Source organism: Erpetoichthys calabaricus, chromosome 9 (assembly GCF_900747795.2).
Source record: "Erpetoichthys calabaricus chromosome 9, fErpCal1.3, whole genome shotgun sequence".
Classification (NCBI taxonomy): domain Eukaryota; kingdom Metazoa; phylum Chordata; class Cladistia; order Polypteriformes; family Polypteridae; genus Erpetoichthys; species Erpetoichthys calabaricus.
Window position 1 is genome coordinate 144,398,574 of NC_041402.2, and position 19,645 is coordinate 144,418,218.

Consider the following 19,645-nt stretch of genomic DNA (forward strand, 5'->3'; position numbering starts at 1 on the left):
TTTAATGGCATCTATCATTTACTGAATGTTTAGACATTATTCTTTATTTAATACATTTCTACAATATAGCCACTGGCAAAATCAAAATTAATGCAATATATGTGACGATTTGTAAGAACAAGTACATAAAAAATATAGTTAATGATGTGGAAGTCTTGGTGAATTAACTTCTGTGGAGGACGTCTCCCATAATAATTTGAAATACAGTAACATGTTTTACCCTTAACACTTCCAAAAGTAAAAAGAATACTTAACAAAGACTACACTTAGAAATCTAAAGGGGTTCTATTGTTTCTGCAGCCCAAGTCTTCTGCATCTTTGAAACCAATTATTCTATATTGAAACGTTAATATAGCACATTGAAGAACCAGGGATGGTATATAATATTCCTGTCTGGAATAGCAGAAAAAAGTCATTTTTTCTTATAATAATAAATTCTAATCTTTCATCAATTCTAAAACATCTCTTTAGAGTGACATTGTTGTGAAGTGGGTATCAGTGCCATATACTGCTTTTGGACCACGGGTCATTTCATATGTTTATGTTGGTTTTCTTCCAAATGCCAAAGGCATGTTATCAGATTGACTGACAACCCAATATGAAAAATAATTCTTTCAAATGAACTGGTGTCTCATCAGGTGATATATTTTTTTTTTTCACTAATTACTCTAGGTTACTACAACCCGTTATTGAATAGGCAGCCAAGAAAACAACAAGGTCCAGGAATAGCAGAGCCAGAAAAGATGTTTACAAAACCTAAGTTTATCTGTTATCCTGGATGATTACTATCACTGATAGTCAAGCATTAAATCACTGGTCCTTCAAACTAACTTAAATAATTTGTCTTATTTTTCTGTCTGAATGTACTTCATTTTTGAGAATCTGCCTTACTAAGCAGTAACTTGAAAAGTAGCTGTGTTTCACTGAGTTCGAATGATTAAAGAAAACTGTTTATTTATTTAGCTTGACCTTAATGATGTAAAGCCCTCAGTCTTCTAATTATTTATTATTCCTTTCAGAGCTAGGCTATAATTGCAGAGTACCTGTTAAAGTTTAATGAAAATTTGCAAATTTTTGACTGCTGACCTGTTTGCTCCCATAAGCAATATTAGTTATAAAAATGATTCCTTTCCCATATTACTCTATGATCGATTGAAGTTTCATTTAGGTGTTGGTTCCTTCACTTCTTCTTCTTCTTTCGGCTGCTCCCGTTAGGGGTTGCCACAGCGGATCATCTTCTTCCATATCTTTATGTCCTCTGCATCTTGCTCTGTTACACCCATCACTTGCATGTCCTCTCTCACCACATCCATAAACCTTCGCTTAGGCCTTCCTCTTTTCCTCTTCCCTGGCAGCTCTGTCCTTAGCATCCTTATATATATATATATATATATATATATATATATATATATATATATATATATATATATATATATATACAGTATATAATATACCCAACATCTCTCCTCTGCACATGTCCAAACCAACGCAATCTCGCCTCTCTGACTTTGTCTCCCAACCATCCACTTGAGCTGACCCTCTAATGTATTCATTTCTAATCCTATCTATCCTTGTCACATCCAGTGCAAATCTTAGCATCTTTAACTCTGCTACCTCCAGCTCTGTCTCCTGCTTTCTGGTCAGTACCACCGTCTCCAACACATATAACATAGCTGGTCTCACTACCATCCTGTAGACCTTCCCTTTCACTCTTGCTGATACCCGTCTGTCACAAATTACTCCTGACACTCTTCTCCACCCATTCCACCCTGCCTGCACTCTTTTTTTACCTCTCTTCCACAATCCCCATTACTCTATACTGTTGATCCCAAGTATTTAAACTCATCCACCTTCGCCAACTCTACTCCCTGCATCCTCACCATTCCACTGACCTCCCTCTCATTTACACACATGTATTCTGTCTTGTTCCTTTTGACCTTCTTTCCTCTCCTCTCTAGAGCATATCTCCACCTCTCCAGTTTCTTCTCAACCTGCTCCCTACTATCGCTACAGATCACAATGTCATCAGCAAACATCATAGTCCACGGGGACTCCTGTCTAATCTCGTCTGTCAACCTGTCCATCACCATTGCAAATAAGAAAGGGCTCAGAGCCGATCCCTGATGTAATCCCACCTCCAACTTGAATGCATCCGTCACTCTTCTTCGCACGGTTTGAGACGTGGAACAAAGAGCCTGCAAGAAAAGCAGCACCTCCCTCCACTGACCATGTACTCTGTCTCTCCATAACTGATGTGAAGAGGACTCTATCCAGAGTCAATCCATGCAAGGCTGCAGGACCTGACAACATACCTGGTCGTGTGTTCAAAGAATGTGCCAGTCAACTGGCTGATGTCCTCAAAGACATCTTCAACACATCTCTGAGCCAGTCATCAGTCCCAGTATGCTTCAAGTCGACCACCATCATACCAGTGCCGAAGAAGTCATCAGTGACATGCCTGAATGATTACCGGCCAGTTGCACTCACGCCAATCATAATGAAGTGCTTCAAAAAGTTAGTCATGTCACACATAAAGACTAATCTCCCTCCTTCCTTTGACCCTTTTCAGTTTGCATACCGCTCAAACAGGTCAACTGAAGATGCCATATGCTCTGCCCTTCACCTCTCCCTGACACATCTGGATATAAAAGATACATATGTCAGGATGCTATTCATAGACTTTTGCTCTGCCTTCAACACAATCATCCCTCCAAAACTGGTTGTAAAACTGAGCAGGTTCGGCTTGAACACCACCCTATGCAATTGGATCCTGGACTTCTTGACAGAGAGGCCCCAATCAGTTCAGATGGGCTGCAACACTTCCAGCATCATTACACTGAGCACTGGAGCACCGCAGGACTGCATGCTTAGTTCATTGCTGTTCACCCTGCTGACTCACGACTGCACAGCCACGCACAACATCAACCACATCATCAAGTTTGCGGCTGATATGACGGTGCTGGGACTGATAAGGAGGGATGATGAAACAGCATACAGAGATGAGGTGGAACGGCTGTCTGCATGGTGTGAAGACAACAATCTATCTCTCAATGTCGACAAGACAAAAGAGATAATTGTGGACTTCGGAAAATCACATCCTGCCCACATCCCACTCGGTATCAACGGTTTAGATGTGGAGACTGTTAGGAGTACCAGGTTCCTCGGTGTGCACATAACTGAGGAACTTACGTGGACACATAACATCACTAATCAAGAAAGCCCAGCAGAGACTACACTTCCTGAGGTGGCTGAAGCAAGCAAGTCTTCCCCCTTTCATCCTCACCATGTTCTACAGAGGAACCATTGAGAGTGTTCTGACCAGCTGCATCACTGTCTAGTATGGCATCTGCAACATATCTGACCGCAAGTGCCTGCAAAGGATAGTGAAGACAGCAGACAACATTATTGGGGTGCCTCTCCTTTCACTATAGGACATATTTCACAAACGCAGTGTCCACAAGGCCTGCAGCATTGTGCAGGACCCCTTACACCCCTCACATGGACTTTTCACACTTCTGCCATCCAAGAGAAGATACTGCAGCATCAAAGAGAGATCTGCCAGGCTGCAGGAGAGTTTTTACCCCCAAGCTGTTAGACTCCTTAACACCATGCTGCCCCCTGGGATCTTCTACACTGCCTCAAACACCACTAAAAACAGAACTTTTATACATGCAAGCCACTGTCCTGCAAAGATTAGTGTGCATGTAGAAAAGAACTGAAAATCTCATACTGACCTTTAAGTATTTTGACACTCGATATCCTTCTGCTGTGAAACATTCTGACCTGTCATTGTTTACACATGTCTTAAACAACTATTATACACTGATAATTTCTGTATTATCTATATCTATTATTTATTTATTATATTACATATCTTACACATCAATATTGCTGCTACTTCTTTATCTTGTCTTTGAACAATGTCTCATCTTGTCATCCATCCATTTTCCAACCCGCTGAATCCGAACACAGGGTCACGGGGGTCTGCTGGAGCCAATCCCAGCCAACACAGGGCAGGAACCAATCCCGGGCAGGGTGCCAACCTACCGCAGGACACACACAAACACACCCACACACCAAGCACACACTAGGGCCAATTTAGAATCGCCAATCCACCTAACCTGCATGTCTTTGGACTGTGGGAGGAAACCGGAGCGCCTGGAGGAAACCCACGCAGACACGGGGAGAACATGCAAACTCCACGCAGGGAGGACCAGGGAAGCGAACCCAGGTCCTCAGGTCACCCAACTGCGAGGCAGCAGCGCTACCCACTGCGCCACCGTGCTGCCCACGTCTCATCTTGTTTGTGTTTTAATTTTAAATTTAAATTTAATTCCATTTTTAGTTTATTATTTGCACGCCATGTTGTTACACTGTGAACCCTGAGCTTCGCAATTTTGTCTATCTGTATACTTGTATATGGTTGAGATGACAATAAAGTTCATTTTGACTTTGACTCCTACCGCAGACCTCACCACTGTCACACTTCCCTCATACATATCCTGTACAACTGTTACGTACTTTAATGCCACTCCCGACTTCCTCATACAATACCACAGCTCCTCTCAAGGCACCCTGTCATATGCTTTCTCCAGGTCCACAAAGACACAATGCAACTCCTTCTGGCCTTCTCTAAACTTCTCCATCAACATCCTCAGAGCAAACATTGCATCTGTGGTGCTCTTTCTTGGCATGAAACCATACTGCTGCTCACTAATCATCACCTCACTTCTTAACCTAGCTTCCACTACTCTTTCCCATAACTTCATGCTGTGGCTCATCAATTTTATTCCCCTGTAGTTACTGCAGTCCTGCACATCCCCCTTATTCTTAAATATCGGCACTGGTACACTTCTTCTCCGCTCCTCAGGCATTAACTCATTTTCCAAGATTCCATTAAACAATCTGGTTAAAAACTCCACTGCCATCTCTCCTAAACACCTCCATGCTTCCATAGGTATGATAGATAGATAGATAGATAGATAGATAGATAGATAGATAGATAGATAGATAGATAGATAGATAGATAGATAGATAGATAGATAGATAGATAGATAGATAGATAGATAGATAGATAGATAGATAGATAGATAGATAGATAGATAGATACTTTATTAATCCCAAGGGGAAATTCACATATTCCAGCAGCAGCATATTGATAAACACAATATTAAATTAAAGAGTGATAACAATGCAGGTATACATTACATACAGTACATACACTATCTCCACATCATCCAACCTCTTCTCTTTCTCGTTCTCTTCGTTCATCAGCCTTTCAAAGTACTCCTTCCATCTGCTCAACACACTTTCCTCACTTGTGAGTACGTTTCCATCATTCCTTTCACCTCCAAAACACTCTTGACAGACTGTTCCTTCAGAATAGCTCCTACCCCATTTCTCCTCCCATCCACACCATGATAGAACAATTTGAATCCACCTCCAATCCACCTGGCCTTACTCCCCTTACATTTAGTCTCTAGCACGCACAATATATCAACCTTCCTTCTCTCCATCATATCTGCTAACTCTCTCCCCTTAAAAGTCATACTGCCAACATTCAAAGTACCTACCCTAAGTTCCACTCTCTTTACTTTCCGCCTCTCCTACTGCCTCCGGACACATCTCCCCCCTCTTCTTCTCCTTCTTCTTCTTCGGCCAACAGTAGCCCAATTTCCGCCAGCACCCTGTTGGCTAACAGTACTGGTGGCGGTCGTTGTAAACCCGGGGCTCAGCTGATCCGGTATGGAAATTTGCATTGTTGTCCACATATTGATTTGGCAAAATTTTACACCAGATGCCCTTCCTGATGTAACCCTCCCAATTTATCCGGGCTTGGGACCAGCACAAAGAAACACACTGGTTTGTGCATCCCCTGTGACTGGGTTCCTTCACTAAACAAGATAAATAAATTCAAAAACTGGCTGCCAGATTGTGAGAGTTCCATGCTTATCATAAATAAAAGAATCAGTAAATGTTAACTGTTGATTCAAATTTAAGGAAATGTCTCCTATGGACATATATATTAATGACTGTGAATAAGTCTGTAGCAACAGTCAAATGGATAATCAATGTTCTGTTAGATTTTGCACTCCTGTTGTGGCAACACTGCACAGAAAAAGTGGGGGCTGACAGAGAGAGAGAGAGAGAGAGAGAGAGAGAGATCAGCTCGTATCACCAATGCTCAGAGATGGGCTCTTCGCAGCTGACTGGTGGTGCTTGCCTTTCAGCTCACTCTGCAAAGCACTCACTTCTGAACTAGACCTTGTAGGTTTGTAACTCACCATTGGCAGTTCACCATAATGTAATATTGAACTGAGATGTTTTGTAATATTAGTCCACAACAATTTAAGAAACATATTATTGAGGGAAGAGTGAGACTCAGCACACTCTTACTAGTTTGGTCTACTTTCACCTTATAATTAATGCAAACACACAGATCCTGTTCACACAATTGCGTTTGAGTAATGCCTAACTGCTAGTCACTCTGTAGTATTCCATATAAAATCCTTTCTACATAAGTACATATGAGTGATGCAGACAATACCTGTCTCTCTTCAGTACTTGACAAAAGGACTCAGTATATCTCAGGAAGGCTCATTTGGTTAAATGGCACGTACGCACCAGTAGTGTCTTACTTTAACCACACTTGTTCTTCTTATTGAGCTGCGACCCTTAAGCCTTGATAAACGCAGGTAACACCAGGTGCCATAATATTTATTTATTTTATTACTTTAATCACTCTAGATATAAAGACAAAGTATAGAACTGAAAATGCAATGTAGCATTTATTAATATGATAGCGTGATAGTATCCACTAGAATAAAGTATAATAGAAAATAAAATACAGTAAATGCCAAAGGCTGGATATAATGTATATAGTCTTAGAGAAGTTACTAAAAATCAGCAATGTCTAGGATGAATGTTGTCCTGGGTGACGTTTTGAGTTAACAATCAGCAAGATGCATAAGTTATGTTCTCCAACTTCCAGATAAAATGGTCTCTGTCTCTGTGATGTGTCTCAGACTCTGATATCTCTCACTATGTTGTTGCCTCGTTTCAGGCTCTCAGATGCGTCATATTTATGTTGAAATCACACATGGAGGATCCTAGACATGTGACATTACACACATATGATTATCTAGTTGTCCCGATGATGGATGGCTCTGCTCAAAAGCTTTGATCCTGTATGTATCTGTACAATCTGTTGCTGTCTCCATTCTTTTTACCATTAGGTTAAAAGAGTTGTCTGACTATTGTAACTAAGGTTGGGAACATTACGCTGATAGTATGCTGCCACACCCACCACACAATGAACCATACGGATTGGGACCCAAGTTCAGCAGGTGACACCTCAGAACCACACTGCTACAGTGTGAGTTTTTTTTGTGGTGGCTGAAGTGCCAATCCTGCCTCCAATTATAACTAAAATGACTATAAATTCCTTGGATAACAGAACAGATTAATTAAAGGTATATTAAAGAAAGAATTTACAAATATATTTGGTCATAAATTATTAGTAAACTACAGAGGATGATTTCAATGTAAATTGCCTCTATACATTAGTCTTGTAAATTCTTTTTTAAATGAGTTTCTTTGTAGTCCATTACTGTTTGATTGAGCAGAATTAAAACTTCCTATAAACAGCCTGCAGTTTCAAAAGAAATTACAATTTTATTTTCCAGTATAACTCCTTAATGTTTATGCCGTTTATCATCAGTTTGTGTGGCTTCATCTTTTACTGGCAGAATACATGTATGTCTGTCTGCTTTTCACGAGAGAACTACTTAACGGATTTAGATCGGGTTTTTTTGTATAATTTGCTCGATCATTCCAGTTGATTTTGCAACTTCTCTCTTCACATTAAGTATCATAGATTGGTTTTTGCGAATCCGAGAGACAGGCTGTGGACCAAAGGGAGGGGGAGGCGGGACCTCAGGAGTAGGGAGCTGGGCGGGGCCATCCTCACTCACGTGCCAGCCTCTGTTTGAGTCGCTTTACCTATCACCATGTGTTGGAGCGTACCTGTTTGTTCAGCAGACATTATCATCTAGAGATTGTTAAAAAGTAATGTTTGACATTTTTGAGAGAGAGAGAGATCACAGCTACGTGTATTTTAGAGGGTACCTGTTTATTGGCAGAGATATCACGGCCATGTGCTCTTCTCCCTACACGGGGGACACTCTCCCATCAGAACTGAACACGATCAGATACAGTGGCAACGTTTGATGTTGGAGTGTACCTAACTTGGCCAGAGATACTGTGCCAACTTTTTACAATTTTGGCAAAGAGATCACAGCTACATTCTCACCCCTGACCAAACATATTTTATATCAAGGGGCCCTGGGATACGAAAGCTATCACTATAAATTCTTCTCAATACAAATTATTACATTTTTTAAAATATTTGATTGATTTTTAAAGTTTGTCCTGTTTCCCTGCTATGCGGCCTTAGCCTCAGGGGACAGCTAGTGTTTAATAAATGTAAAACTGAGGGGTGGGTGATAATAGCTGGAGGAGAAACAAGGTAAAGCTGACAAACATACATGATAAAAGAAAGAAGCTTTCTACTGTGAGTGGTATGTTTTGCTTGAGTTCTCAAGAGAAATGCATCTGTAAAGATTAATCATTTTTGTACTGGAGTGTGAACAATTCTATGGTAGGATACAGCAGCTTTCTTATTATATATATATATATATATATATATATATATATATATATATATATATATATATATATATATATATATATATATATATATATATATATATATAACTAAAACTAAGGGGAGCAAGGCTTTTACAGCTGCTGCTCCTTGCCTGTGGAACTCTTTACCTCATTTCATAAAGGAGTCGCCTACTATTGAACTGTTCAAAACAACATTAAAGACTCATTTCTATTCACTTGCTTTCCGTGACCGTCAGTATTATTGAAGGTTTCCTCATTGTGAATATATAATCTTACTTCTATTTATTATTTATTTTATTTATGTTCATTTATTTTATTTCTATTTATGTTAATTATATGTTTTTTTCTTCTTTTATTGCCACACACTTTGGCCACAGCATTCCTATGTTGTTTTAAATGTGCTATATAAATAAATTGACATTGACATTGACATTATATTTATGGCAACTTCCTGAGAACAACTTACTTGTAACAACATTTCACATTTGAAACTGTGAGGCTTTGAATTTGGATTTTATGTTCCAGCTTTACCTTTATTTTGGGTTCAGTGCCTATATTTACACAATCATTTATTTTTTATTTTATTTTTTGCATTTAATTTAGATAATGTTTAAGAAATCCTCTTTTCACTTTGACATTAAAGAGTGATGGATACCTTTGTGATTGATTATTTTGTGTTTTATTTTCATGATTATATCACTTTGCAGGGATCTGTTTCTGCTTTTTTGTTGATCAATGTAAAAAAAAAGACAAAGAAAAATCGCCTGTGATTCAATGTTGTATAATAATAAAATGAGAAAACTTCCAAAGAGATTAAGTTTTTATAGGCAGTGTATTTATGTTGTTTAGGGAGGGGTGGTGTTGCATGGTAATTTCTGTTTTTAAAGTTAATAATGTTATTAATGAACTCATTTTTGTATTACCAGTTACTGAGTGCTCTTCTGGGATTACCAGTGAGTGGGCCCATAAAGACAAAGTGTTGTCATGAAGCACCAGACTCTTTTTTTTGTTTATATTAATACTAGCTGTGGCATGAGATGGCAGATTCTGCTTGTGGTCTTGCACTGGTTATAGCCCAATTCCTGGGAAGTAGTTGAAGCTTTATACCTCAACATATGTTTATCTTGTCTTTCAAATTAGTCATACATTACCTTTCTTTTTCTTCTAGGTTTTGCTGTCATTAGCAACAAATATAAACTTAGAAGTACTGGATTTTGAAGGTAAACCTCAAGCATACTAAAATAGTGAGCAAATGTTGTTATACAATATATTAATATGTGTATTTTGAATTGCCAACAAGTAGTACTGGGATGAACTTTAGCTGAATAGAGTATTATACTTCAACCCTATATATGCCTGAATACAGAGGTGACCTTAGGGGTGTGCGGGGCCTAGGGCTGACCAACCTCACCTGGGGCCAGTTACGTTAAACGCTGTTAAATGGTATGTGTGGACTGGATAAACTTGAGCGCGTATTTAATAAAAATAATGTTAACATACACTGGATTTTCTCATTACAGTATTCATCTCAATTTTTGTAAGATAACATGCAGACTTTATCAAATTGTAACTGGAGAATATAACTTGACCAACCCTCTTGAACGGAACATGCAGACCTCAAAAGCGGGGCCCCCTTATTTGCAGGGCCTAGGGTGGTCGCCCCACTTGCCACCCCAAAACACCACTCTTGCCTGAATATCATCTTTGCAAAAATATTTGTCATAATGAATTTCTTGATTACCTCCCAGACTGTATGAGAGCTTTTAGCTTTATTCTTAATTTTTTGTGCATCTTATAATTCTGAAAACCTTACACTGAGTGGACATATTTTTAGATACACCTACCTTACCCACATAATGCACTGGTAAATCAGTAATCAGTAAAGACAATACTTTCAGAAAGTCTGTACAATTCTGAAAAAGAAGGCTTAAATGAAAATATTTAGGTGGTTTTAAACAGGGCAAGGAAGTAAGTGTCAGTTGGGCTGGCACGAGTGCATTAAGAAAAGAAATACTGTATTGCTAAGAATTATAAATTAGAACGCCACATGCAACTAGAGAGAAGTTGAAGAAGGAACATTGATATAGCTTCTCCACACCATGATATGTACTATAATTATTTAACTGAATACATTTACCTCACAGTGTGTTTTAATAAGATTTAAACATATATCCCTTCATTATAATCCGAACTAATCCAACTGTTTCTATGTGCACCTTTAAACAATTAACACTCATAAATATTAATAGTGTGTCAATAATGAGTTGCTATCACATTATAATTATGCTATGTTAGTATAAATGTTACCACAGTCCAAACATATTTTTTGTCTTACTGCCTCCTAAAGTTATAGTTTTGAAAAAGTGCCAAACTGAAGTGTCTCTTGAAGTCTTTTGATGGTAAATCTCTGATCCTTTGTGCATAAAATGATTTTCTTTTGTGGATTAAATGACAGCTAATAACATTTTTTCAAAACAAATGGACTTTTCTTCTAGTCCAATACAGCAGTAACTGAGGTAAAGCCCACCAGGGTTGGGGTCAATTCAGTAATGAACTTAACAATTCCAATTCAAACAACAACTAAAGGAAACTGAATTGGAATTGAGTTGGAGTTTCAGGAAGTGGAATTCAATTCAGTGAAATTCTTCCTGAATTCCATTTATTTCTGTTTCTGAGCATTTATTTAAGATTACTGGTAGGGACATACCTGTGAACTTTATTTATGGTGCCTTACAAACACCAAGTAATTTATGAAAAATAGTTGATAAAATGTAAGTAAATAAAACTGAGAACTGTACATTAACAGTTGAAAAATGATGAGTGACACTGGCCATAAATATCTGAATATACTATTAATACCTGTAAATGATTACCAGTTCAATGTGATAAATGCTACCACATGATAAATGTCTCAAACTACAAATTAGTGAGTCATGTTCATTCATGTATTTCATTGACATATATTCACTTTTTATTGCATTGAATAATCACTATTTCCTGAAATTTGTTATCACTAAGATTGCATCTCTCATTGTCTAAATATCATGCCTGAAATACTGAAAACATGTTCTACAGCAGTAGATAAGGGAGGAATAGCTAGATACTGACATGCAATTTGAACTAAACAGGGGAACCAGTTCGGGCTGTCCTTCTAGTACAGGAGACTCCTCAGTATGGCACAGTAGGCTTAGGTATGTTGGCATCTCCTCTGGTGCTGGTAACTCTGTAGATGTGGATGGGACTTAGGTGTCCATAAATGCAAAAGTTTTGTTCTCTTTTTGGTGCTGAAGTGCAATGCTTAGTAGTTGCTTCTTTGGTGAAGAGAGTGAAAGGACCTTCTTTGTTGGAATGTCTTTCATGTTTTGTCTTTCTGCACCCATGCAATCCAGAATTCATACACAAATCAGATCCTCAAAACAGTCCAAAATCATACATAAAAAGTAATCCAAAATCAATCAAAATCTTTCCAATTAAACTCACAGAAAATCTCCAGTCTCACACCTTTAACATGGCTTTCATTTATATTCATAGGTTATGAACCATCACATTGCAAGGAATTCTGGAAAACATTGTTTTAATCTAATTTAAGAAAATGTTGTTTTAGTACATTAATGTGCAGAGTAACACATGCAAATGAGACAATCAAATTTCATAATTTACTTTTTATGTATAACAGTGATTTGTGAAATTAACATGCATAATGTATAAAACATACACTACTCGTATTTCTTTTATATGTTTGTGATTTATGTGATTTATAATATATAATGTACATATAATATAGACTATATATAAAATCAAGTGAAATAATCTTAGAAAGTGGAATTCATGAATTGAACTGAGAATGAATGGTAAATTCCAATTCACTTCCAGGAATTGGAATTGGAATTAAAATTGCAAGCAGATGAATGGATATGGAATTGGAATTGAAATGGAATGTCAGGAAACAGAACTGAATTCAAATTAATTCCATGAAATTCTTGTAGTTGTTGTTGAATTCCAATTCCAATTCCATTTCCTTGTTTGGATTGGAATTGTTGAGTTCATTCCTGAATTGTCCCCAACCCTGTCCATTAGAGTACACATGGTTAGGCAGACTATAATTTCTTCTGCTTTTCTACTGTCTAAACCCAGGTCCAGGTGGAGATTATTTATTTGACTGTGGCTGGTTAGTAAATAATATTGCATATCATTTATATATGTTCACAGAGAAATGGCTTAAGGTTACAATGAAACGTATGGACCAAGCATTCTGGTACAGACTAGCTACCCACTGGACCACCGTTTCTTTGCTATGGATTCTAAGCCTAGATCTCATTGCCCATATACAGTACTTTTATTTTCAAAGTTGTTTGTATTAGGCTTAACCCTTGAATTATTCAGATAGCAAAACTGGAACACTTCTTTTAGTACTTTATTTGGGAAAAATATATTTACAAATTATATTTATGAGCACAACTTAATGAGATTGTCTTTGTCATTTAAGGTCACACACCCCTACATTGCGCTGTATTAACCCATAATATGATGCATCATGAGCTGAACCATGATCTCACCATTTCGCCCATGAAACTGAAGGAGCTTGAGAGAAAAATAGTGGAAGTGATGAGCTGTGTCAAACTTCTTGTCCATGCTGGTGCTTGTGTTACCAGTCAGGTAGGAAACTGATTTGCCAAATGCCATTTTATTTAACCATTATATGTATTTTTTAATGTAAGGAGGTGTATTTTCTTTTTACTTTATGGAGTTCTAATACATACTAAATTATATGTGAGTTATGCAAATAAATAAATACATTAATTAACAAAATAAATTAAATAAATTTACAAATTATCCACAAAAAGTAAACCCATGTATTTGTTTTCATGCCTATTTTATTTAATTTCAGAGTAATATGTTAAAATGCAAAAATCTTTTTGAAAAGTTATGTGATAATGAATTGAAGTTGTAAATATCTTTGTACAGCATAGTTTCTTTATTGTACAGGTTTCTGAATTTCACTTTAATTATAGCAATGTTTTAAAAAAATGCAAAAAAGATATTTTTTAATATAAATCATTCTGGTGCTTTGTACTACTGCCGAGTTGGACCTTAAATCCAGGCTTTAATAATCTGTAAGCATTTCCTAAATGTTGCTTACAAAACATATACTATTTACTATACCATATACATTTACTAACTAAAGTACTTTTATTCTAATAAAGAGCATTTCCAACACAAAATTTTCAATTAAAAATGATGAATACTTAAATGAAATCACAAAATAACTTGCCACACAAAAATACAAACATACTTTTGAACTGAAAAACATATATACTCTATTGGCGTTTCTTATAACATCAAAAATTGTAGTCCTGGATTCTATCTGCCCTGGGTCACTTGGCTGCCCAGCCATACTATAGACACCATCAAAGCTTCCTTCTATCCAACCATCTTACAAACCTACTTATCTAGATCACAGTCACTGGGCAATTGGATCCCATATCAACAAATAATTGTTGCAAGGCAGGAACTACATGTATTCCAGAACAGCCTATTGCATGGTGGAAACACACACAGTCAAACATAGACAATTCCATCAAAATGGCCAAAAGTGCTGACATCGGGTCCATCATCATTAAAAATACAACCATTCCAAGGCACTGTTCCAGGATGAGGGTGGACTATTTTATATTAATGGAAATGGCAGGAGGTACTATCACAGGGCACAGAGAAGAGAAAGAAAACAGGACAGGTCAGGTCAGGTTGGGGAGCATGCACTAGTACAGCGCGTTGCTGCACCCACCTCTTGACGAAACAGCTTGATCTCTTGATTGGCAACTCACCTGGCAAACATGCAGTCTAGTCCCACCCTCTGGAAATGACCATCTATCTGCCACTGCCAGGTGTTACGTGGGTGTCCCCTTAGCCTGGTTCAGCTGCTCGTGTCTTCAACAATGAGGATCCTGCAAGCCAGATCACCCTCAGGGAATCACACTACATGTCCGCAGTGCCATAGCTGATGCTCCTTCACAATGCAGGTAATATGCCTCATTCGGGGCTCCATGAGCAACCACTCATTCGACACAAAGTCAAACCAGCGGTACCCAAGGATTCTCAGAAGAGACACAGTACTGGAGGAGTCTAGTTTTCATCTCAGGAGAGACTTTTTAATGAATGAAAACATTACTACAATTACTAATAACCAATACAAACAGCTTCAGCAGCAGATCTAACAAGATTATGTCTTGCTGACATGAGTTTTGTACCTTGAACTCTTAGAATTACAATGACAGAATGACAGTGCACCTAAAATAAAAGTAGGTGGATCATTACAAATTTTGAAGACTCTATGGCAAATGCTTTTACTGTTGCAGTAGCTTTTAATTTATTCTTAAAATGTAAAACATGCCAAAGAGTTGAAATTGTAATGTTTAGACATCAGTAAGTTCCCTAAGGTGAAGGAATAGGGAAACTAAGTAATTTATTATAATAAAGAATACATTCATCCATTTTTTAATTTGCTTATGCAGTTAAGGGATGGGAAAGGCAGTATCTATAATTCTATGAATTGTATTGTTTATAGATCATTGCTTTTCAAAAGTGAAAGTATATGTGTTGATAAAATATAAAACATGTTTTAAGAATATATCACTTCACTACAATCATGTAAAAATAATGCAAATATACAACAAAATATGTTTGGTCAACTGAATGGCTCTGTGATCTTTTTCAAAACTGACAGAGCATCCTTGCTTTTCTTAGACAGACAAACAACAAGATTGGTGCAGATTCTGAAGATACAGATGATACTGCCCATGTTTGTCAAAAATCATTTACAATATGTTTTAAACTTAAGCATGAGTATCAATGTAAGGCAAGAAACTAACACAGCAGATATAGAATGGAAATCTGATGTTAAAGCATATTAGGACTAAGGATGTCAATCAAGTGTGCTAGGGTAAGGTCAAGCTGTAGACACTGGCTGGACAATATTGAACTTCAAGCAAAACAATATAGCTTTTAACAATAGCACTGTAGGTCTTTTCATGGTTAAGCGAGGCAGTATATCTTCACTTGATAAAAATGGAAAATGTAAAGTCATGTCCAGTGTTTTCACTGGGAAAGAGATCTAGAACATAATATTCTAATGTTATTACAGTATGTCACTTCTACAGTATATGTGTACATTTGTACGTGAGATATATTTCTAAATTAAAAACGCGGTGACTTTCATACTCACTCCTAGATGACCCCTGAGGCTGCTAGTTTCTGTTTCAAGCAAATAAAGTTAATTACTAGATGTAATTTAAAATTAATCTTCATAAATGTTTTAACTTTTAGTGATAGGTGATATATATGTAAAACAGAAAAGGAATGGCTAGTAAAATGACCTTTTTTAAACGAATTGTTGCATTTTGGTTCTATTTTGGTTCTATGTTGATATAAAAGCCTTTATCGTTCTTCTGTTTCAGTCCTCATAAATTTGATAATTATTTTTATTTAAATTATTTTTTGTTGCATACACTATTATGCATATTCTTCATTTAATACTTTGTATACTGTGTATCTGACATTTTAATCTTTTTTTACTGTTTTGTTTCCTAGGACATTAAAAACAATAACTCAGTGCTACATCTTGCAGTACAAAAAGGAAATTACTCACTTCTGAAATTTTTCTTAGAAGCAAAAGGGGGGAATTATCATGATTTCATTAACATGAAGGTAGTAAGTATGTTTAATGTTTTGTTGGTTATCTTTAATTGTAACATATCAAAACAAATGAATGTTATAATTCACTTAAATATCTGTTTTCTTCCAGGGCAAAAGAGAGTACTAATATAAGACAATAAACCCATGTTAAATGAAAAGTGAAAAGCATGGTAGATGCTTAAATAATTAGAGGTGGAAAAAAGACTATATTGTATGTTTCCACATTTTCCAGTGTTTCTTATCCTTAAATAAGGAAGATTGTGTTTTACGGTAGTTTTAGTTGTGAGCTACAAGTATATTGTATACATTTTGTTGTTGCTGTGTTCAGTTGATTGTTATTATGTTATAGTTTCATAATTCAAGATTCTTTATGTTTTACACTGTTTACAACCTTAATTGAGTATTGAAAACTGTGGTCAGTGAATAAATTAAAATTTTCTACTTGCTCCTTACTTATTAAATACAATTATATGCAGTAAACAAAATTAAACCAAAAATATTCAGATCTAAAAATGCTTTTGCTTTTGTTTTTCTTCCTGTTATTGCATTACAACATGATTCTATTACTCTTTATATTTTTCCATTACTCTTATGTAACTGTTATTGTTTATTATACGTCATACTTCAAATGCTTACAAAGTTTTGCTTTTTCGGACAGCAGAGAGAGCATTCTAGTATTTGCTTTCTTTTATCAAAAGCACTCACTGTCCTTCCTGTCCTCTAGCTTCATTTTTTTGGCAAGTTTTACTCTTAAATATGTTCTCTGGCTTCCTCAGTGTGAAGGCGACTTGTAATAAAGTCACATAATTATATATTCATCCATTCATTATTAGAAATGCTTATTCCATTACATTGTCAAGGGGGCACATGTCTATCCTGGAACTCTCAGATGTAATGCAAGGACCAGTCCTAAAGTGAACACTAATCCATTGCCAGACTGATCACATTTGTATTGTATTATAGTAACATTTTAAAATAGGTACTACCTACCATGCATCTGTTATTCACATTCACATACATTATGTACAACAGGATAATCACAAAGGCTTCTTTTGGTTTTACTGACATCTCCAAAGAATCAATAAAGTTGTTATGTATCTCTGTGGAATGTGGCATACTCAAACAACTTCAACTTTTGTTGATAATACAGTATGTCTGTCACTATTTCATATTTCAGTATTAGGCTTGTGAATCCTTAATTAATACTTAATAAGACCAAATTCAGCTCTTACTTTCACAAGTAATTTGCCATCATATCACATGATGTTTATAGGCTACATTTCATGGAAATTAATATTTACTCTGTTGATGCTTTGTAAGTGTTGCCAGTAAAACCAAAAGAAGCCTTTGTTGATTACTTGTTACATAAAAGAACCTGATTAACAGATGCATTATAGGTATGACTTAAACAAAAATGTACCAGTATTATATTCCTAAACATGGTAAAGAAGAAATTAGAGTAAACCCCAAATGTTTATACATTATATCAGCATTATATAATACATCATACAATTACAACCGTAAAACAAACATTTAACTGTATTATATTTCATACTAACTTTGGAAAAAAAAGATAACTGTTGCATCCCAGGTAAATTTCCACACAAGCTAGCACCTAGTGCTCTGTCAAATACACAATGAAAATAACTACAGTCATTGAGTTATAGTGACTGAATTTTTAAAATTAGCAGTTTAGTAGAGAAGTCATTATAAAGAAGATTGTACCAGTGTGTTTCCTTATAAACATTCAGGACCTCCTTCTATGGAATAAAGTAGAATCAGAAAGTATTCATATCCCTTCATTTTCTACACACTTTATTGTATTGTAGGTTTAATCTTAAATGGATATACTGGCTGTTTTTGTCCATCAATCTACATTCAATGACATATAATTACAAAGTGAAAACATTTTTTACAAAGATTGGCAAATTCATTAAAAATCATAAACTGAATTATGTCATTCATGTAAGTCTTTAGACCCTTAACTCAGTATTTTGTAGAAGGCTCTTTGGCAGAAATTATAGTTTTGATTCTTCTCAGCTAAGTCTCTACATGCTGACAGATCCTTTTGTGGCCTTTTAAATGCGTTTAGATTAGATTGCCATTAGACTGGATGTCTATAAACTGCCTTTTTCGGTCACTCCACACAAGCTCTATGGTTTAAGTCTGAGCTTCGGCTGAGCCGCATAAAGCCAGTCAGAGACTTGTTCTGCAGCCACTCCAGCATTGTCTTGGCTGTATGTTTCAGGTCATTGTTGCGCTGAAAGGTGAACTCTTTCTCCAGTCTGAGGTTGTGTCTACTCTGGAGAAGATTTTCTTCAAGGACCTCTCTGTATTTGGCTGCATTCCTTCTTTCCTCAATTCTAACCAGTCTCCCTGTCCCTGTTGCTGAGAAGCACCCCCATAATACAATACTGCCATCACCATGCTTCATTGTAGGGATGGTATTAGGCAGGTACTGAGCAGCGCTTGGCATAGTGCTTGGAATTCTGCTCGGAGATTTCAGGTATTGTGTCATCAAACCACAGAATCATTTTCTTCATGTCCTTAGAATCCTTTAAACTGTCATATGCCTTTTAATCTAAAATGTCTTCCATCTAGGCACATTAACATAAACGTCTAATTGATAGAGTGTTGGCTAAGATGGTCGTCCTGGCGACAGGTTTAACCATTTCAGCAGAGATCTTCTGAAGCTCTATTAGAGTAACTTCTTCTTGTCCAGTTATCCCAATTGGCCTGATGGCCAACTCAAGAAAGTCTTAAATGTCTTCCATTTCATAATTATCTATGCCTCACCACAGTTTGGAGGTTTACAGAGAGTTCCTTGAACTTCTTTGCTTGGTCTTAATCTTGATATGTAGACTGAATATAGATGGATGTGAATTTTCTAGAAATATCTGCTCCAATATCATAGATAAAATTCTAAAAAGAAATTGCAACGTTTATTGCAGGGACCCTCAGCTACTGTCCTGGAGAGCCACAGTGGCTGCAAGTTTTTGCTTTAACCAATTTCTTAGTGATATTTTTTTTTATTTACCACTAAAGCAGTATCATTTTTGAGTTTACTTTGTCTATTAAACATATATAGATGAAAACTAGGTATGTACAGTGATCCCTCGCTATATCGCGCTTCGCCTTTCGCGGCTTCACTCCATCGCGGATTTTATATGTAAGCATATTTAAATATATATCGCGGATTTTTCACTGCTTCGCGGGTTTCTGCGGACAATGGGTCTTTTAATTTCTGGTACATGCTTCCTCAGTT

At 36.6% G+C, this 19,645-nt stretch overlaps 1 protein-coding gene across 1 annotated transcript in view; it reads left to right on the forward strand.

Annotated features, from left to right (window-relative positions):
- The window catches only part of LOC114657656 (POU domain class 2-associating factor 1), a 185,043-nt gene extending 168,536 nt beyond the window's left edge, over positions 1-16,507 (forward strand). Inside the window, exons 8-11 of the mRNA XM_028809528.2 lie at positions 9,857-9,908; positions 13,175-13,344; positions 16,276-16,392; positions 16,490-16,507. Of these exons, the coding sequence (XP_028665361.2) occupies positions 9,857-9,908; positions 13,175-13,344; positions 16,276-16,392; positions 16,490-16,507 (357 nt within the window). The remainder of the gene's footprint in view (positions 1-9,856; positions 9,909-13,174; positions 13,345-16,275; positions 16,393-16,489) is intronic.
- The last annotated feature ends 3,138 nt before the right edge of the window (positions 16,508-19,645 follow it).